Below are 19,998 nucleotides of genomic sequence, written 5' to 3' on the forward strand. Positions count from 1 at the left end.
TCTCTCTGGGCTGTTGCAGACAGAGCTTTGGAGCAACTTCAAGCCCGTTTCAGTTCTCCCTTGTGCTGGGAGGATAACGTGATAGATAAAGTGCTTTTCATTCCCTCTTCCTTTTTTTTAATTTTCCCGGTAATAACTGCTCTTCCTGGAAGAGCAGAATCACAGAATTCAAGGCCAGGCGCGACTGTGAGAGTGGAAACTGCCTACCCTTCTAGCAGGTGAGCGTCTGCCATGCAACCCAGGGCTGTTCTCTGTCACGATACTGCCCAGGACACGGATCCCAGAGACTCCTTGGGGCTCTGCATCTTGGGATTGGGCATTTTCACTTTTCCTTATCACCAGCCACAACTCTCCTCTTTAAGCCCAGGACCCTTTGCTGGGCCTTGGGTGGGTTTGGGGAATAACGTATTTGCAGCTGAATGTGGGTGTTGGAGAGTGGGCTCCTCACGCCCCCAGTGAGGCCTGTGCCAAGAAGAGAAGTGGGCAGTTTGCCTCGTAGCAGCCCATCCACAGAGAGGGGCCATCTGGTGGTGATTAGAGCCATGGAGGAGACCCAGTCACTGCTGATATGCTGCCCAGCACCAAGGGATGGGGGAGAAGTCCCTGGCTCCCTCCTCCTCCCCCTCCAGTCTCCTGCCAGTGCCTCTCATTGGCGGAACCCTGGGAAACAGCTTGTGGGGTCTACCCTCACCCCACCTCCTGGTGCAGGCCAGGATGTCTGAGCACACAGGCGAATGACTGGCATGTTCCCTTAATTCCAGTCCTGCTACAGTTAGGTATTAACCATTCTAGAACTTTTATGATACCCTCTGGGAAATTCTTTTATCTCCTTTGTCTAGAAATGCCTCCTTTTTCTTCAAGATCAGAGATGATTTACTTTCTGTGAAATCAGCACAGACATCCCAGAACATGCTAGCTACTCTTCATCTGGGCTGCAGCAGTTTTTTGTCTTAATCTCTTTTTATGTTACTTGCCACCAGGATATTGTAATTTCTCGTTTCTGATTTCCTCCGCCCTTAGAAGGTCTCAAGGGTAGACCCAATGTCACAGCCTCCGCATTCTTGGGACCTAACACGCTGAATCGGTGGAGGGGTGTGTAGATGAGCGGACTGTGGGGGTGTCTTGCCCGAGGTTTCATAGCTGGTGAGTGGAAGAGCAGAGACCACGCCCAGGTCGCTGATCTTGTGTCCTTTTCACTGTGGGATTTGATCTGTAGTAACCAGTAACTCCTTAGGAGTCAACTTGAAAACCCTGGAGACATAGTTTCTGGGCTTCTATCTTATGAACTATAACACAATATATAAAAACATTTCCAAATTTTCCAAACTTTCATTAATCCAAGCAAGATGTTGGGGGGTCTATGGAGGTCGTATGGACATACATACCACGTTTTTCTTTGTTCAGTCTGAGGCTAAACTCTGTAAGATGTGTCCTTTTTGTTGTCACTAAACGCTAAACTCACACTGCTTCAGAATGTTAGAATGTTTATTATGTGTTCCCCAGAAATGAATCAGAAGAAATATACAAGTGAAGAATTTAAACTGTGGCCTCCACAGCTTTCCTCTGGAATTCCTAAAAAATTCTCATGGAAAAGATGCTTCAACTTATGAAACACAAAGATGACATTTAAAAGAAACTCAGGGTTCTTAGGGAGTGACCGGGATGTGATTTTCTCTTGTCTCTTTTGCCGTGAGTTAATAACCCTTCAGCAGGAGCTCCACACGGCACCTCCCATCAATGGCAGGAGGAAGACGCTGTTGACTGCAGCAAGGCTCTATTTTAGGAGTTTTGATGATTTTCTGATTTGCAAGAACTAAACTCTTTTGTGTTCCTTTACAGAAGCTATTATACACAGAGGGGAAAGATTTTAATAAAATGGAGTGCTTACTCATTTCCACTAAATAGCTGCCTGGGAATGACAGAATACCAGCTGCAAGTATCTAATTAATTAGAGAAATATATATACATATATATACTTTTTTTTTTTTTTTTTTTGAGACAGAGTCTGGCTCTGTTGCCCGGGCTAGAGTGCTGTGGCTTCAACCGAGCTCACAGCTACCTCAAACCCCTGGGCTCAAGGGATCCTCCTGCCTCAGCCTCCCGAGTAGGTGGGACTACAGGTGAGTCCCACCTACACAACCACACCAGCTAATTTTTCTATTATTATTATTTTTTTTTCAGTAGAGATGGGGTCTTGCTGTTGCTCAGGCAGGTCTCGAACTCCTGACCTCAAGCAATCCTCCCGCCTTGGCCTCCCAGAGTGCTAGGATTACAGGTGTGAGCCACCGCACCCGGCTGAGAAATGTATTTGTTAGGTAAAGAAACAGCCTTTATAGTTCTGTGATTGAGCTCTCAGCGATCACAGTGGGTCCAGACCCGAGAAAGCTTCAGAGGAAGGAGACAGACCCTGTCCTGGGAGACATCACAGCTCTGTTTATGCACCAGAACATCCCCCCGAAACATCTGAAGTCCACGTTATAGCTGAACATTAGTCTTATTTTTTAAAATGTGTAATGAGGTAAAAACAAATGCTGGATAAGACAACAAGAGATGAGAGAGAGAACAGAGTCAGTGGTTGACGTGGGCTGGTTGAACAGGCGCAGGAAGTACACACACGAGTGGGGAGAGGAAGGAAGGGGCGTGCAGTCCTCAGGCCTCTGCTGGCTGTTCCGCAGCATCAAGGAGACTGTCTGTGACAGTCACAGCATATTGGGCCTGCCAGTGCAAAGCTGACAAGGCACAAGCCCACATAGCAGCCCAACAGAGCAGGGCCCCTGGGTGCTGGCGTGGCTCTTGCTGGGAAAGCCCTTAATAGGCTGTTACTTAGATCAGGTAGGTTCAGATGAGAGCCAGTTGTGTGTTTCTCTTCACAACTTGAGTTCGGTGACCTCTTGCATTGGTAACCTGAAATTAGCCATTGTGGGAGTATTTAACCACAGAAATTGGCAGCTGGTACAAACTGGAGCTCTTGCCTAGTTGAGTAGATTGTTGAACCTTTACTAGCACACTGCTGCCTGGGGCTCCCATACATGGCTAATTTTTTTTTTTTTTTTAGAGATAGGATCTTGCTATATTGCCCTGGCTGGGCTCGAACTCCTGGCCTCAAGCGATCCTCTTACCTTGGCCTCCCAAAGTTCTGGGATTACAGGTGTGAGCCACCGCACCTGGCCTAATAAGGAAATATTTTTAAAATTCCACAATTTTCTCCTTCCTTAGCACTAAAACCAAAAAAGTCTTTGATTTTAATCTCAAATATGGTAAAAATCAATAACCTACATAAACAAAAACTCTTAGGGTTCCTCAATTAAAAAAAAAAATATTTTAGAGCAGTTTTAAGTTCACAGCAAAATTGAGTGGAAGTCCAGTTTATCAATTCTGTCTTTCACAGATTGTGCCTTTGGTGTTGTGTCTAAAAAGTCGTTGCCAAACCCAAGGTCATCTAGATTTTCTCCCATATTCTAAGACTTTTATAGTTTTGCATTTTACATTTACATCTGTAAGCCATTTCTAGTTAATTTTTTGTGAAGGGTGTAAGGTCTGTGTCTAGTTTCATTTTTTTTTTTTGCACGTGGATGTCCAGTTGTTCCAACATCGTTTATTAAAAAGACTGTCTTTGCATCATTGTACTGCCTTTGCACCTTTGTCAAAAGTCAGTGAAGTATATTTATATGGGGCTCTTTCTGGGCTCTCTATTCTGTTCCATGGATCTGTCTGTTCTTTTGGCAATACCATACTGTCTTGATTACCATAGCTTTATAATACATTTTAAAGTTGAGTAGTGTCAGTCCTCCAGCTTTGTTCTCCTTCAATATTGTGTTGGCTATTCAGGCTCTTTGGCTCCTCAGTTTTTAAGAGTGTTATCATAGTCTGTTTATGCTACTATAACAAAATGCCTCGGACTGGATAATTGTTAAAGAACAGACATTTATTTCTCATAGTTCTGGAGGCTTGGAAGTCCAAGGTCAAGATGCCAGCAGGTTCAGTGTCTGGTGAAGCTTGCTCTCTGCTACCAAGATGGTGCCATGTTCCTGCGTCCTCACATGCCAGAAGGTGGAAGGGCTAAGGAGCCTAGCTAGTTCCCTTGAGCCCTTTACAAGGGTACTGATCCCGTCTATCATGGTTTAATCACCTCCTAAAGGCCCCACTATCACATTGGGTCTTAGGTTCCAACATAGGAATGTTGGGGGGACATATACATTCAAATCATAGCAAGTATAAAGAGGGGTCCTGAGATCAAAATCTTGGAGAACTGCTGTTGTAGAGAAAGATGAACATAGAGAGCTGAGTGCAGTAGATTCTTGTGCAGGAAGGGCATAGAATGTAGTGGAGGGGAGCCCAAACTGAGCTTTGTACATCCTGCTGCTTTTGTTCTGGGGGCTGAATGAGGCTGTGACTGCAGGGTGCATCTCTGAGAGTCCAAATTTAGATGCTGTGTGACACAGATGTGCGCCTGCTCTCAGGAGAGACTCTCAGAGAGGCACAGTGCATAACATAAGGGTATAGGACATGAAGTGTCAACCTCCCTTGGGACTAGAGAACCCAGGGCAGATGAGGACAGTTTGAAATTGGTTCTTCCAGTTCTCTGAGAGAAAGGTGGGTCTTGGTTGTCAGGGCCGTGCATGTAAATGACGTGCTGTGTCTCTCCATCTTCAGGATTAAAACTTCTGTTAAATCCCAAGAATCCACCATGTTAAAAGGGGAACATTCCTGTCTCCTACTGCTCACCTGCTACGCTTGAAGTTTTATAGGAAACATGCAGAGGGAAAAAGGTAGGGCTTTGGTCTCAAACAACCCCAGGATTAAAGAAGAAAAAATACCCTGATCTGCTGGCTTCTCGGGGTGAAAGCTTTATTTGCTGAAAGAGGCCAGCTGCTTACTGTGCTCCATTCACGCAGGCCACACCGCAGGCTCGGAACACTCCAGCAGCAAGAGGCCCACCAGAGCTGCAGGAGAGAAAGGTCAGCAGATGCCCTGAGCAGGGCTGAGTGTTGGAGGGGGCCATGCACCTCGCCTAGCTTGTCAGGCCATGCAGCTGCTCCCAGACCCAGTTGACCTCATCGGCTGCAGGGAGCCAGGAGGGATCTCAAGAACAAGCCAGAGCAACTGCATGTAAAGGCCAGGCCTTCTCACACCCAGCCATGGGGAAGGACGTCTCCAGGGACTGCCCCAGAGGGCCTCCCATCTTTTAACCATTTGCCAGAGACTCTCAAAGCACCACTTCCCACACTATGCCCCAAATTAACAGCGTTCCTGCTGGGGAGGCAGGGCTGTTCTTAACTGGGGGACCACCAGTAGATCCAGAAGGTCCTGAAATGCCCAGAGATTGGGTGTGTATGCTGTTTTGTGGAGAGATGATCTAGAGTTTTCATCACATTTTCGAAGGTAGAGGAAAGTCGTTATTCAAAAAAGGTTAAGAATCGTTATATTAGAGGCCAACACTAATTACAGCTGCTCCGTTGAGGGTTTTTCCAAAAGTCCATTCAATGACATTAATTCAACAAAGAGCTGAATTGTTCTCCGTGCCAGGCACAGTGCTAGGGGGCGGGGATGTGTGGATGAACAACACCAGGTGTAACCTGTGTGTCATTGAGGGACACAGATATAAATCAAGTGGTCACACAAGTACATGTCTAATTTCAAAGCAAGTATCGCTCTGAAGGAAAGGAACCTGGATATAACTTTTAGAGGATATTTAGTTTTGTTTTTATTTGTTTGTTTATTTTTGAATAGGTAATGCTTTCATGTTCAAATTTCAAAAGGATTACAAAGTAAAGAATCCACCCACCCACATCTCCCGGCCACTCTCTGAGGGCCGTTGCGTGTTTTGCAGACTGGTGGTTAGGCCTTCTGCTGTTAGACTGGGAGGAGAAGAGAAAGCTTACCTGAGGATATGATGCTTGAAATGAAATTTGAAGCATGATTATGAGTTAACTAAGCGAAGAGCACTGGAAGGGGATGGGGACATACTCTAGACAAAGGCAACAGCTTATGCAAAGGCCCTGTGGCAGGAGACAGCATGATGTATTAGAAAAACTGAAAGAAAGTTTGTGTGGCTGGAGTGCAGAAAGTAAGGGAAGACCAGTCCAGGATGCTGCTGGGCGAGGAGGATACAGTCTTGTACCCTGCTTAGCATTGTGGACTTTTCCCTCAGAGCTCTGGGAAGCCACTGAAAGATGAGAGGAGATAACTTTAAATCATACTCGCATTTTGAAAGTATCACTCTGCCCACAGTATGGAGATGGATTGGAGGAGAAAGCAGTTAATGGGCTCTTATTTAGTTCAGGTGACAACTTGGTGCTTGTTTTAGTTTGGGCTGCTATAACAATACCATAGACTGGGTAGCTTGTAAACAACAGAAATTCATTCCTCACAGTTCTGGAGGCTGAAAGTCTGAGATCAGGGTCTCCCAGCATGGTTGGGTTCTGGTGAGGTCTCTTTCCTGGATTGTAGACTTATTACATGTTAGTATTACATATTGTGATAATATGTAATAATAACATATAATAATAATATGTAATAATATAATAATAAATGTAATAATAACGTGGCAGCAAGGGGGCAAGGGAACTCTCTGGCCTCTTTTATAAGGACATTAATCCCTTTTATGAGGGCTCCACTCTCCTGACCTAATTACCTCCCAAAGGCTGCACCTCCTAATACCATGCCATTGGGGGCCAGGATTTCAGTGTGTGAATTCTGGGGGGGACACAAACATTCATTCTTTTGCAGTCACAGTGATAGTCAAATGTACAGTGTGAGAAATGTATTTGTGTCCAAGTTTCCTGCTTCGGAAAAATTTTAACAAAACATTTCTTTCGGTTCTCTCAATGGAGTGGAAGAAGAATTTGTAAACAGTTTGCTCATAATGTAGTTAACATCTGGCTACAGTTCTGTCCAAGCATGTGACCAGACTGACAGGATAATTTAGCATCCTTTAAAAGGTTGATGGACAAAGGGTTGAAGCCTTGTAGAATCTTGCTAAAAGTCATCTGGTCCAGCCTCCAACCCAAGCACCCCAAAGACATCGCACCTTTGCAGGAAGGAGCCCTCCAGTGGCAGGAGGTTGTCACTTTTGTTACAGAGTCATAACAGAATGACCATGTGAATGATGTTCACTAATTATGAAGCAATAACTAAAACACCTGATGGCTGTAGTTGTTTTGGTGTTTGCACGCTCAATTTTCCTTCTCTTCCCCGGACCCCCCAGAATGGCTTATTCAGAGGAGCAAGGAGGCCTCCCCTGTGGTTTCTTCCGCCAGAATTCCGGCAACTCCATTTCCTTGGACTTTGAGCCCAATGCAGAGTACCGGTTCGTGGAGCAGCTGGAAGAGCGATACAAATGTGCCTCCTGCCACTCGGTGCTTCACAACCCCCACCAGACGGGCTGCGGGCACCGCTTCTGCCAGCACTGCATTCTGTCCCTGAGGTGAGTGGGCGGGGCCCGCCGCTCTGGCCGCAGCATCCCAGGGATTCTGGCATCTCGGTGTCAGCTGCAGCCACACAACGGTACCCATGGTTTTGGAGCTGCTGTGGTTGGCCTCAGAATCATGAATGTAAGGAGGGATCTCTCAGAGCCCCTCTGTGAGGGCCTGAAGAACAATCTTCATTTTTTTTTGGCCACTCAATTCATAGATATTCACCTTTTCTTAAAATTCAGACTGCACCTGTTTCTCACGGGAGAGCAGACCTAGACGTGTACTCTGTCCTGGGGAGCTGGCTGTTGGGAAGGGCCTGGATCTCATGGTGTCTGTGTTAGAGTCACCCTGACCTTTCCTTGCCTTGAGACAGAGGTGCTGTCACATCCAGAAGAGACCTCGCTGCCGTGGATACTGTCTGTCCACTCCTGGGCAGCTTTAAAACCTGGGTCATGCCGTTTTGAGGGAGGAAACTAGGAGAGATGAGAAGGAGGCTTTGGGGGCTCGTATAGGGGCAGGAAGGCAGTTGTTTCACGCTGCCGACCTTTGCAAGAGGGTTGTCACAGCATTGTTCTCCTTCATTCACGTGGTCTTGCATTCAGCACCTGTGTGTTCCAGACACTTTGCTCAGCTAAGCTCTCGGGTACAGAGGTGAAGAGTTAGAGGTATACAGCGTGGACCGGGACCAGACGTCTGCCCTCTAGAATGTCTCAGTCTAGCAAAGGAGAGAGATGCGGCCCAGTGGGATAAACAAAGGAGAAGGGGACATTTCATTCTGTCCCGGTGGCTCGGTGTTTGTGTCCTGGGGGTGAATGGGAGTGTCTCAGGCAGACTGAAGGACTGGAGAGGCCCCGAAGGAGGGGTGCAGGGGCACCTTCTGGGTAGAGGGAGCAGCGTGTGCAAAGACAGGGAGCAGCCTGCCCGGGGCTGGAGTGCTGGGGCTGCTCTCGGAAGAGCTGTTGGGGTAAACACCTAACTTAGGCTCCATTTTAATTTTTCTCTCCAGAGAATTAAACACAGTGCCAATCTGCCCTGTAGATAAGGAGGTCATCAAATCTCAGGAGGTAAGAAAGTTACTGCTTTCGTTTAACAGCTCTCTGGGTGATGGAGAGGCAGCCAGTGTCCTGGGTGGGATTGGACATGGAGGTTGGAGCAGGAGAGTGGTCAAGGGGACTCCTTCCTTGGAATCCATGTTCCTCTGCTGGGAGGTCAGGTCAGACCCGACGCCCACCCCTGTTTGAGAAGCCTGTTGGGGTCTTTACTGACCACACTCTCGCCCCCACCCTCAGGCCTCCTCTCCTGCCTCTTCCTCACCCGCTTCCTCCAAATAGCTCCAGTCACATTTTGCTGCTGGAACAGAAATGGAACTTGCTGTTCCCTGGAATTCGCTTTCTCATCTGGTTAATCCCTAAAATTTCCTTTTATTATGATGATTATGTTTAATAATAGCTTTATTGAGATGTACTTCTATTTCACCTACCATAAAATTTACCTTTTAAAGCGTGCAATTCGGTGAGTTTTAGTATATTCACAGAGTTGTACGGCCATCACCACTATCTAGTATCAGAGTGTTGCCGTCACCCCAAGAAGAAACCCCGTACCCATTTGGCAGTCACCCCCTTTTGCCCGTCTCCCCAGCCCCTGGCAACCACTAATCTAGTTTCTGCTTCTGTGGATTTGCCTATTCTAGATATTTCATATAACTAGAATCATACAATATGTGGCTTTTTGTGGCTGGCTTCTTTAACTTAGTGTAATGTTTTCAAGGTTTATCTACATTGTAGAATGAACCTTTTCCATTCATTGCTTTTTATTGCTGAAGGCTATCCCTTTGTATGGATATACCACATTGCATTTATTCATTCATCAGTTAATGGACATTTGTTTCTACTTTGGGGCTATTATGAATAATGCTGCTATGAATATTCGTGTCCAAGTTTTTATTTGGACCTATGTTTTCATTTTTCTTGAATATGTACCTAGGAGTGGAATTACTGGGTCCAATGGTAGCTCTGTGTTTCACATTCTGAGAACTGCCAGACGGTTTTCCAGAGCAGCTAGCTGTACCAGTTCACATTCCTGAGGGTTCTTCTTTCTCCAAATCCTCATAAAAAATTATCATTCTCAGTCTTTTTTGATTGTAGCCTTCCAGGTGGGTGTAAAGCAGTATTTCATTATGGTTTTGATCTGCATTTCCCTGATGGTTAATGAGGTTGAGCATCTTTTCTTGTGCTTATTAGCTATTTGTATATCTTCTTTGTAGAAATTTCTATTCAGTTCCTTTTCAGATTGGGTTATCTTTTATTGTTGAATTATAAGAGTTCTTTATGTGTTCTGGTTACAAGTCTCATAGTTATACGATTTGCAAATATTTTTCTACCATTCTGTGTGTTGTCTTTTCAATTTCCTGATGGTGTCCTTTGAAGCATAAAAGTTTTTCATTTTGTTGATGTCTAATTCATCTATTTTTTTTGTTTTTTTTGTTGCTTGTTCTTTTGGTGTTGTATGTAAGAAACTGTTGCCTATTTCATGGTCATGAAGATTTTCTCCTTTAAAACTTCCCTTTAAGGTCAGTTTTCTTACTTTAAAATTCTGTTACAGGACATTCAGCTAATCACCTCCTCCAGGAAGCTTTCCCTGAACACCTGCTCTGACATACATGTTCCTTTTCTGTACTCCTTGTGATGTGTTCTGTAAATGCCTAGCAGAGGGCTGTACTATGCATAGTATCTGTCTGACCCACTCTCCAGGGGTGGCCATACTACAATCTTGGGACAAATCCAGCCTGCCACCTGTGTTTATATGGCCTGTGAGCTAAGTAAATGGTTTTTACATTTTTAAATGGTTGAAAAAAATCAAAAGAAGGATACACAGAAATCCTTATACTTTTGCAACTTCTTGTAAGTTTTAAACTATTTCAAAATAGAAATTTATTTTAAACAAAAGAATAACAATGTTTTGTAACATGTGAAAATTATGTGAAAATCAAATTTCAGTGTCCATAAATGTTTTCTTCTATCCCCCCAATAAATAATGTTTTATTAGAACACAGCTGTGCCCATTCATGCAAGAATTGTATATGGCAGAGTTGAAATGTGGTAACAGAAACGGTAGTAATGTGACTTGCAAAACTGAAAATAGTCACTATCTCACCCTTTATGGAGAAAGTTTGCCAACCCCTGGTTTGTGCTGAAATAGCAAGCCAGCACAGCGTCAGCGACACTATTTGATGAGTAATACAAACATTTAGCCTGGGACCGGAAGCTGAAAGCATCACTTTTGGCCATACACCACCTCCTCACCTCTGAGCGGGTGGGGTCAAGTTCATCATGAGATTTTCCTAGCTGCATGCAGCCTGCTGCTCTGGGCACTGAGTGACCTGGCCCGTATGTTTGGTGGCCTGTTAGAAGTATGTATCTGAGACAGCCTTTTTTTTTTAGTATGGTGGTGAGTGTGATATTTCCATTCTAACCACTATCTGGAAGTTTCCACTGAACTTAAGAGGTATACTTGAAGACCAAACTAATAATACTTTAATTCACATGGCTGTAAAGTTTTGGACTGTGTGAGACCTATTGTGTTTATCTTTTAGGTGTTTAAAGACAATTGCTGCAAAAGGGAAGTCCTCAATTTGTACGTATATTGCAAAAATGCTCCCGGATGTAATGCCAAGATTATTCTGGGACGTTACCAGGTTGGTATTACTTACTCATGAACAATAAATGCCTTTGCCATTTTTCCAGTGATGCACATTAAACCCTTTGTGTGACAGTTACTGGGCTAAGTATGGTACGAGGATCTCCTGAGTTGTCCTCAGAGGATTCCCAGTCCAAAACTGAGTTAGCTACCCTGCTGCAGCACACCAGGGGCTGAGGGGTGAGTAGGAGGGTCATTTTGTATAGAGCCCGTGGAAGACACGCTGTATCTGCTGGACCTTAAATTGCGGATTAGGGATCATTGAGCCAAAAGAGAGGGTGTGGGACATGCTGGACAAAAGGAATGCCCAGGCAAGGACATGTCATTTTGGGGGAACTGTGAAGGATTTGGGGTGCCTGGGGTGGGAGCCAGGGAATGACGGCAGAAAGACACAATTGTGAGAGTCTCTCCCTGAAAGCATTTGCTCTTTCAGCTGGTGCTGTGGTGGGTGTTTCCCAGCAGCTGTGCCCCCGGCCCCGCAGGGTTTATGATCTGAGGCGGATCACTCAGACCAGGACAGAGATAGGATGTGGTTTAAAGGTGAAGCTCTGATAGGAGATGCAGACAAACAAGGTGTAGGGAAGCGTAGGTGAAGCGAGTGGAGTGCCTTTCAAAGGAAGCCTCTGAAGCTGCTCTTCCGTCAGCTGGGGAAGGTTGTTAAAATGGGAAACTGGACATGTGGCTCTGCCTGGCAGGCCCCTCTCAGTTTTGATCACACTAGGAATGGAGAAAACTCAGGCATCTCTAGCTTCCAGGGAATTGCCTGGAGGCTGCTGAAATTTCCCCTTCACACCCACACATTTAGGAACAAGTATTTCAGATGATTCATTCTTTTCTCACATACCTCCGAATCCCTTAGGCATTGAGGTTATAAACGTGTAAATGATTTCTTTGTTAACCCAGGGATTTCTCTGGAGGTTATTGGAACTTTTTTGTGTTTTCATGTGTCCTTTGCACTTGTTTTAAATAGCCGGGTCCTAGAGCAAGGCTTTTTTCCAACTTTGTTGTCACCACACCTACAAAGGAAATGAGATTTAAATGGACCGTGAACAGCGTTAGTGACCATATCCCAGGCTTCTAGAGAACAAGGGCTGGTTTCTTTCCACCTGTTTCTTTTATGTCTGCTCTCATCCTTGTCCCTCTTCCCCTAAGATAAGGTGCAGGGTATTACAAGAAGCAGAGTTTTGATGAATGTTGACTGTCTGGGTGAGAGTTAAGGAGTAATATCAATGAATTTCAGAGACAATGCGGAGTTCAACTGTCACCACCATTTGTTTCTCACTACCGGAGGCGAAAACAGTTATAATATTTATTTATCTCGCTGTCAAAAAACTGTTTGCTCTCTTTTCCTTCAGAGAAGGGGTCAGCAAGCTCTTTCTGTTAAGAGCAAGACAGTTAAAAAAAAAAAAGCAGAAGATAGTAAACATGTTAGGCTTTGCAGGCTATGTACAGTCTCGGTCACCACCACTCAGCTCTCCCATTTCAGAGCTAGGGACAATATGTGAAGGAGTACGTATGGCTGTTCTCCAGTAAAATTTTATTTATAAAAACAAGTAGTAGGCCAGATCTGGCCTGTGAGCCTTAGCTTGCCAACCCTGTTTTAAAGAATCTTGCAGGGAGACAAGTTCACTAAGATTCTGGTAACTTGTCAGTGTCACAGTAACTTGCAGTGATCCAAAGGTTTTCATGGAGGTATGCCTGCTTTTGAAAAATCTAGAATGTGAAGAACCCTGGAATGAACACTCCGTGTCACTCTTCTCTGATATTCTGGTTAAGAATATTTCCTGATTTTACAAGTCTGACCATCCCCAGCTTCTCTTGGGCCAGCAAGCCTGTATTTCCTCTGTCTCCTTTCCTTTGCCACTTCTGGCAGCAGTTTCTTCTCCTTCCTTCCCTTTCTTCCTCTTAATCCTTTCCCTTCCTTCATTGAGTTAGGGTCTGACCTTCCCTCCTTCCTTCTTTTTCCCTGTGTCCCGTCTTTTACCAACTGCTGTGTGGAGACCAGTTCTCGGTGCCTGGAGTAGGGATGGAGAGTGCCTAGAAGAAATAAAAACGTCCTTGAAGGGCTGGCAAACTAAGGAAGTAACCTGAGAAGAAGAGTGTGTTACTAGATCATCTAAAACGAGCGTGGCATACGTCTCTCTTTGCCCATCATCCCCCATCCTCCTGATTCCTTCCAGACAAGGCCGGCCTCCACGGCCTCCAGTCCGAGCAGCCCTGCCCACACCCTCTCCCCTGCAGAGGCAGTGGGCAGCCTCCCCTGAGACGCTGCTCCCCCACCCCACGCAGGGCGAGCCTTTCTGCCTGGCTGCCCCCCTGCCCGCTCTGCCTCCCTCCTGCTGCCCCTGTCGGTGGGTCTCGCCAGCCTGCCCTTGTCTGTTGCAGGACCATCTTCAGCAGTGCCTATTTCAAGCTGTGCAGTGCTCTAATGAGAACTGTCGGGAACCAGTGCTGCGGAAGGATCTGAAAGAGCATTTGAGCGCGTACTGTCAGTTTCGAGAAGAAAAATGCCTTTATTGTAAAAAGGATGTGGTAGTCATCAATCTACAGGTAAAAAAAAAAAACCCCACAAAAAAACCAAAACACATATATATACACACAACAGTCGTCTTTATGAGGCTAAATTCTGCCTGAATGGTCACAGTAAATCAGAAGAATCTTTCTGCATTTATTTTTGTATAGAATCAGGTCTAAAGAATTAGTTTATCTGAGAGAAGTTCTGCAAAAACCTTAAAACCTTTCTGTTGGTAGAACTCCATTTATCATTGGCAGAAATATGATTTGAGCACCTGCTGTGTATGAGGATGTAAGGAGCGATGCTAGGTGCTGGGTCACAGGGGGGCGATGATAAAGCCTGCCCTCCTAATTCTGTAATCTACCTGGAGAGACAGGAGGTAGGCGTGGAAAGAGAACATGGCTACCTTTTGCACGTGCCAAAGGAGCCATGGCAGTAATTCCCCAATCTGCCTTCTTTGAGTCCTGTGCTCTCGTGCTCTCGGACCTTCTTTTGGAATAATTGGAAAACTTAATTTTTTAATCAAATTCGTTTATACCAAGAAAGTAGACATCTTTAATCCTTTTTAGAATGGGACCATAACTTGCTGTAGAGAGTGAGCCACATGACACACATCCCCAAAGAGACATATGTGTAGTCACTGTGAGCCCATAAACGAGAACCCCTGGCTTAGTTTTATTGCACTTTCTCTGTTTCAGAATCACGAGGAAAACTTGTGTCCTGAGTACCCGGTATCTTGTCCCAACAAGTGTTTGCAGATTATTCCAAGAACTGAGGTAACTGTAAATAATGCTTTCTGTAGATTTTACTAATATGTCAGATAAGGTTTTAGTAACACCGTGGCCTGTACGTGATAAAATCCCATAGGCAAGAGCTCAAGGCTTAAATTACACCCATGATAACGGTGTCTCCGTCTTCCCTTCCCTTTTTCCCTGCGAGCTCTCCCGGGTTTGCACCATAGCTCTTCCTCACCAGGCGTTTCTCCCTCGCCTGGCCCCTCCCTTCTTCCCAAGCCCCCATGGCCCCCTGCTTGCTGCAGTGATACCAGGCAGGTGGAGAATCGGTGATGAACTTCTATAGCTCGAGGCTGTCCATTTCGTAGGTGGATGAACACCTTGCCGTATGTCCTGAAGCCGAACAAGACTGCCCTTTCCAGCACTATGGCTGCACTGTGAAGGTACGGGGTGCCTTTCTCCTGCTTCTGCCTCTGCGTTCTGTTGTATAATCCACTTGGCAAATCGTTTTACTCTTGGATATCATTCAGGATGCAGAAGGACATATAATCCTGAGAATTTTTAAAAAGACTGTAATTGTATTAGGGCTTTCCAGAGAAAAAGAACCAATAGTGTATACATACACACACACACACACACACACACACACACACACACACGCACACACACATAGAGAGAGAGAGAGAGATTGTTTGATTTTAAGGAATTGGCTCATGTCATTGTAAGAACTAGCAAATCCAAAATCTGTAGGGCAGGCCAGCAATCTGGAAACTCAGGCTGGAATTTCTGTGTTGGTCTTGAGAAGTGTTGCTTCTTCAGGAAACCTTAGTTTTTGCTCTTAAGTCCTTCAACTGATTGGATGAGGCCCACCCACACTATGGCAGGAAATCTGCTTTGGTCAAAGTCTACTGATTGTTAATCACAGCTATACCTTAAGAGCAACGGCTAGACTAGTTTTGACCAAACAACTGGGCACCATAGCATAGCCAGATGGATACATAAAATTAACCCTCACAGTATCTTATTTCTAATTGTGACTCCATTGCCTCCACCTGGTTTTGGAACTTTCTGAAATCCCTCCTCCCACAATTACAAATCCTGGTGTTATGGTATCTCTGTATATCATCAAGTATTTTGAAACAAAATTGACTTAAATCATGTTTTAAAATATTTTTTATTACCTTTTTAATACTTTTAAAATAATTATTCAGTGAATTATATAAAATAAAAATGAAGTTTGATCTCTAGTCTTTTTAACAGATTTCAGATGGATCAAAGTTTAGGCTGTAAAATATTATCATGTTCTGTATTATCATCCCGTATTTTCTGTAAACCTAAAGTTACTCCAAAATAAAAAATTTATTTTAAAAATCATAAAAATACTAGGAGAAACAATGAGTGAATTTTTTAGTCTTAAAATAAAGAAGCCCTTTTCTACATGACTAACACAAAACCAGAAGCCACACAATTTTGGTAAGTTTAATCATAAATATTGAAAACTTCTATACGATTTTTAAAAATACATCAATAAAGTCAATGGCAAACCACAAACTGGGGGGAAAAATTTGTAACATATGACCAAAGAAAGGGCCATTTTCCTTAATATATAATACAAAGTATTTTTACATGTGAATAACTTAGTCAACTTAATAAAAAAATAGGCACTGCAATGCAATACATGGGCAGTTCCAGAAAAAAATTCCTTTGGCTGATATATGAAAAAGTGCTCAATTTCACTCCTAAATAAATGTAAATTATAGCAAGAAATACAATTTCACCATCAAATTGACAAAGATTAAAACATTTATTATATCTAACTTTTTGAGGGCAATTTGGTTATATTTATGAAAATAAAAAATGAGCCCACACATTGACCCTGCAATTCTACTGTTAGGATTTATGTCACAGATATCCTTTCATAAGTATACAATGATTACATACATACACAAACACACACACAGATGTTTATTATAGTATTGTTTGTATAGCAAAAAAAAACCTAAAAACAACCAACAAGACCATCATTAAAATACCAGCTATGTAATTATATATTCACATTTTGGAATACTATGCATCTAATAAAAATAATGAGATATATGTAACAGCATTAAATATAGTATGTTCTCATTTGTGTTAAAAATGTGTATTTATCTTAGCTGATGCTGGTGAGGAAGACTATGGAAGTGGATATGGAGGTGGAGAAAAGGGGCCTTTTACTTTTCATTCGACATCTTGTCATATTGTTGGACTTAAGCATATATTCCTTTTATTTAAAAAAAACTATCTGAAAAAATACATATTGTGAGAAACGTTTTTTAAAAAAATAAGCGAAGAGTGCATAAATTTGTCTTGTGGTTGTCTCGGTTGCAAAAAGGATAGGGTTTACGTGTCTAGTGCATGAAATGCAGGATTGCTTTCCAGCTCTGGAAAGGATCTTTAGAGTCAGGCCCAGACCTCTGGTGGGGTTGTATTCTAGAACTTACCTCGGTACCAGAGCTTGGGGTAGCTGGGCGAGTTATTCTCTGGAACCTTATTTGGGACAAACTGTTACCAAAGGGGCCAACCCTACACTGAAGGGAAATTGATGATAAATGTTTGCTTAAGCTGCGTGCATCACCTGGAACACCTAACATTTGCTTTTACTAGTAATATAGGCAGTTTGCAAATAAATACTTTAATGATCAGGGGAAAAGCAACCATTTCTTCCTGCAAATGTATTCTGTGATTTTGAGGGCAACAAATTTGTGTGGGCTGAAATTAAAATCGGGTTGCATACCTCCTGCTCAGGGCAGCAGGGCAGTGATGGGAGTCAGCATAGAAATGTGCTCGATGGGAGAGAGAACTAGTCTTGGCTTAAAACGGATCTGGAGATAACCTACCGAGGAGATAGGTTTATATGGGACTAGTTAAGAGACGATAATAATGGCACTTAACCCACAGTCATATACTCCCAGAGCAAGGGAGGAAATCAGCACTGAGAATTTTAACAGTGGCCTGATTCTCTTTCTCTGTTCAGTTTAAGATTGTCTCACAGGTACTGTAGAATCCTAAAGCTGGAAAGGGGACCCGGTGGAGTCATTTTTCCTGCAACCTACCTAGAAACAGGTGCATGTTTATTAAATGAAGCAAAGTTGTTAAGACTCTGCTTTAGCAGAATATCTTACCACCTCTCATTTTCCGAGCTTCTCAACAACCGACTTATTTTTCTCTTCATATCAAAGGATAAGCGGGCGAGCCTGCAGGAACACGAGCATTCCGCCTTGCGGGACCACATGCTTTTGGTTTTAGAAAAGAACATCCAATTAGAAGAACAGGTAAATGTTCAAGAGTTTAAATATAACATACGGGAGGCAACGGAATTACTGGGATTTGCCTGCTCCATGCTGGTATTTTTCTATTCTCCTCTGTTTCAGTGTAAGTCGACTGGAGGTAGGTATTTTTCTATTAAGTGGCCAACAGACTCAGAGGATTGTAGAACATTAGAATTGGAAGGTGCCTTTGAAATCTTTGGGTCCAGCCCCCCCCCCATTCAACAGATGAAGTAACTAAGCTCAAAGAAAGGATGATGTGTTTTAACTTGTAAGTGGCAGAATTCAATCCCAAACCCACGTCCTCTGATCCTAAGTCCAGTGCTCCCCGTGGTACACCATGACTGCCTCTCAACAGCCTGTCCACACACCCTTTGGTTAATGTCCGGCACCTAGTAGGTGTTTGATGTTTTTAAATTAAATTAATATTACTGTGAAACAATAGTTGACTATCTGTTCTAGGCACTATGAGTTGTATAAATTTTGGACTTAAGTCTAAACTCTTGTCCTTGAGAAGCTTTGTAACCTGGTAAATGGGTACATACATACTTACGTCACTGAGCTGTGATTATCAAGTGAAATTATATGTGCAAATGCCTGCCATAGTGCCTGTGGCATACATAGTAACCTCAATAAATGCTGATTTTATTGAGCAATTATTATAAAAGTTAGTTATTTTGCTAGAACATCTCAGAAGATAAGACTTTTCAAGCCCACATAGGGAAGAAAACCATCCATCTTCAGAGAAAGAGCTGAATTTTACTACTGTGAATTATTTTATGATGTCTGATCCATATTAAAGTAGGTATGTGAGTTCCAGGGTCAGATGCTGGAGAAAATTAGAAAGACTGATTAAGGGGTAACTATGGTGGAAGGCATGCTGCCTAGTAGCCGTTCCCAAGTTCTTTCTGTATCGGTTGTTTCAATCATCCGTTCATTCAGCAAACGTCTACCATATGTCAGGTACAATGTTTGTTGCTAGGGACACTGAGTCAAGCAAGACATAGCCTTTACCCTTGAAAAGCTCATGGAAATGGAAACAGGTGAGTTGCCGTGCCTCATAGTACATGCCATAACTCAGCCTGGGGTAGAGGCTGCAGCAGTTTGCTCTGGGGGAGCTGGGGAAGACTTTGCAAGGTAGGACACCCGGCTGGGTGCGGTGGCTCATGCCTGTAATCCTGGCACTCTGGGAGGCTGAGGCAAGAGGGTCACTCGAGGTCAGGAGTTCGAGACCAGTGTGAGCAAGAGCAAGACCCCGTCTCTACTAAAAATAGAAATAATTTAGCTGGACAACTAAAAATATAGAGAAAAAATTAGCCGTGCATGCCTGTAGTCCCAGCAACTGGGGAGGCTGAGGCAGAAGGATCCCTTGAGCCCAGGAGTTTGAGGTTGCTGTGAGCAAGGCTAATGCCACGGCACTCTAGCCCGGACAACAGGGGAGAGCTTGTGCCAAGGCAGAGAGGCATAAGAGATGCTGATGAATCAAGGGAATGGGATTTTAGGGTGAATGAACTTCCGAGTGTGAGACGGAATGGCTGGAGACTGGTGTGTTGGATCCAGATGCAGTGGCCTTCCATGTAAGCTAAGTTTTAGACACTGCATTCAATTTTTTTTTTTTCATTCATACTCTGCCTTGTTTCAGAAAGGTTTTAAGGGCCAGAAGTTTGGACTAATGTTTGTCAGTAATAGGGAGCTAATGGAGGTTTTTTAATTGGAAAATACTTGGCCAGCTAATTGCTTGGTTTTTAAAACTAAGATAGCTGCTAATAGCACAGTGCTTGGTAAGAGCTGAAGGCTCTAGAGCCAGAATGCCTGGGTTTGCAGCCCAGCTGCATACTAACTAACCATGTGAGTTTGGGTAAGCTGCTTCACCTCTCTCTTCCCCAGCTTCCTCATTTGTAAATGGGGTTGCGGTTAGGTAAAATGAGATCATATATTTAGGCTCTTAGCACCGCGCCTGACACATAATGAACATTTCAGTATTAGGTGGAAGCAAGATGCCAGAGGTGAAAGTGAAGGCTGAACCGAGGCCATGGCATGGGATGGAGAGAGGGCATCAAGAGTCATTCTGAGGCTGAATGACACGCTGTCAGCTGCAAGGCAGGGAACATGGTGATGTTATCAACTGGGATGGACTCTACAAGAACAGGAGTAGGTTAGAGGTGAGGGTGGGGGGAGGAGACGCTGAGTTTGCTTTTGGTCAGGTGGGTAGGTGGAAATCAGTTCTGGGAGTCTACATAGAGGATTCTGGAGCCAGAGAGCAAATGCTTGTTTAAGCTGTTTGTGAATTCATTCATAAAACATGTATCAGATGCCCTCTGTGGGTCAGG

The 19,998-nt window shown here is 43.9% G+C and overlaps 1 protein-coding gene across 7 annotated transcripts in view; it reads left to right on the top strand.

Moving 5' to 3' along the window:
• Positions 1–19,998, top strand: part of TRAF5 (TNF receptor associated factor 5) — a 43,501-nt gene that overhangs the window by 16,359 nt on the left and 7,144 nt on the right. For 5 of the 7 annotated variants that reach the window (XM_045536444.1, XM_045536446.1, XM_045536447.1 and 2 more), the window contains 7 exons: positions 7,208–7,426; positions 8,422–8,479; positions 11,008–11,109; positions 13,497–13,661; positions 14,325–14,402; positions 14,729–14,803; positions 17,582–17,674. In XM_045536444.1, coding sequence (XP_045392400.1) covers positions 7,209–7,426; positions 8,422–8,479; positions 11,008–11,109; positions 13,497–13,661; positions 14,325–14,402; positions 14,729–14,803; positions 17,582–17,674 — 789 coding nt within the window. In that variant the 5' untranslated portion in view covers position 7,208. Of the gene's footprint in view, positions 1–4,928; positions 4,959–6,943; positions 7,427–8,421; positions 8,480–11,007; positions 11,110–13,496; positions 13,662–14,324; positions 14,403–14,728; positions 14,804–17,581; positions 17,675–19,998 lie in introns of those variants that run through there. The other 2 variants (XM_045536449.1, XM_045536443.1) reach the window with 2 other exon arrangements.

This window comes from Lemur catta, chromosome 23 (assembly GCF_020740605.2).
Source record: "Lemur catta isolate mLemCat1 chromosome 23, mLemCat1.pri, whole genome shotgun sequence".
Lineage (NCBI taxonomy): Eukaryota > Metazoa > Chordata > Mammalia > Primates > Lemuridae > Lemur > Lemur catta.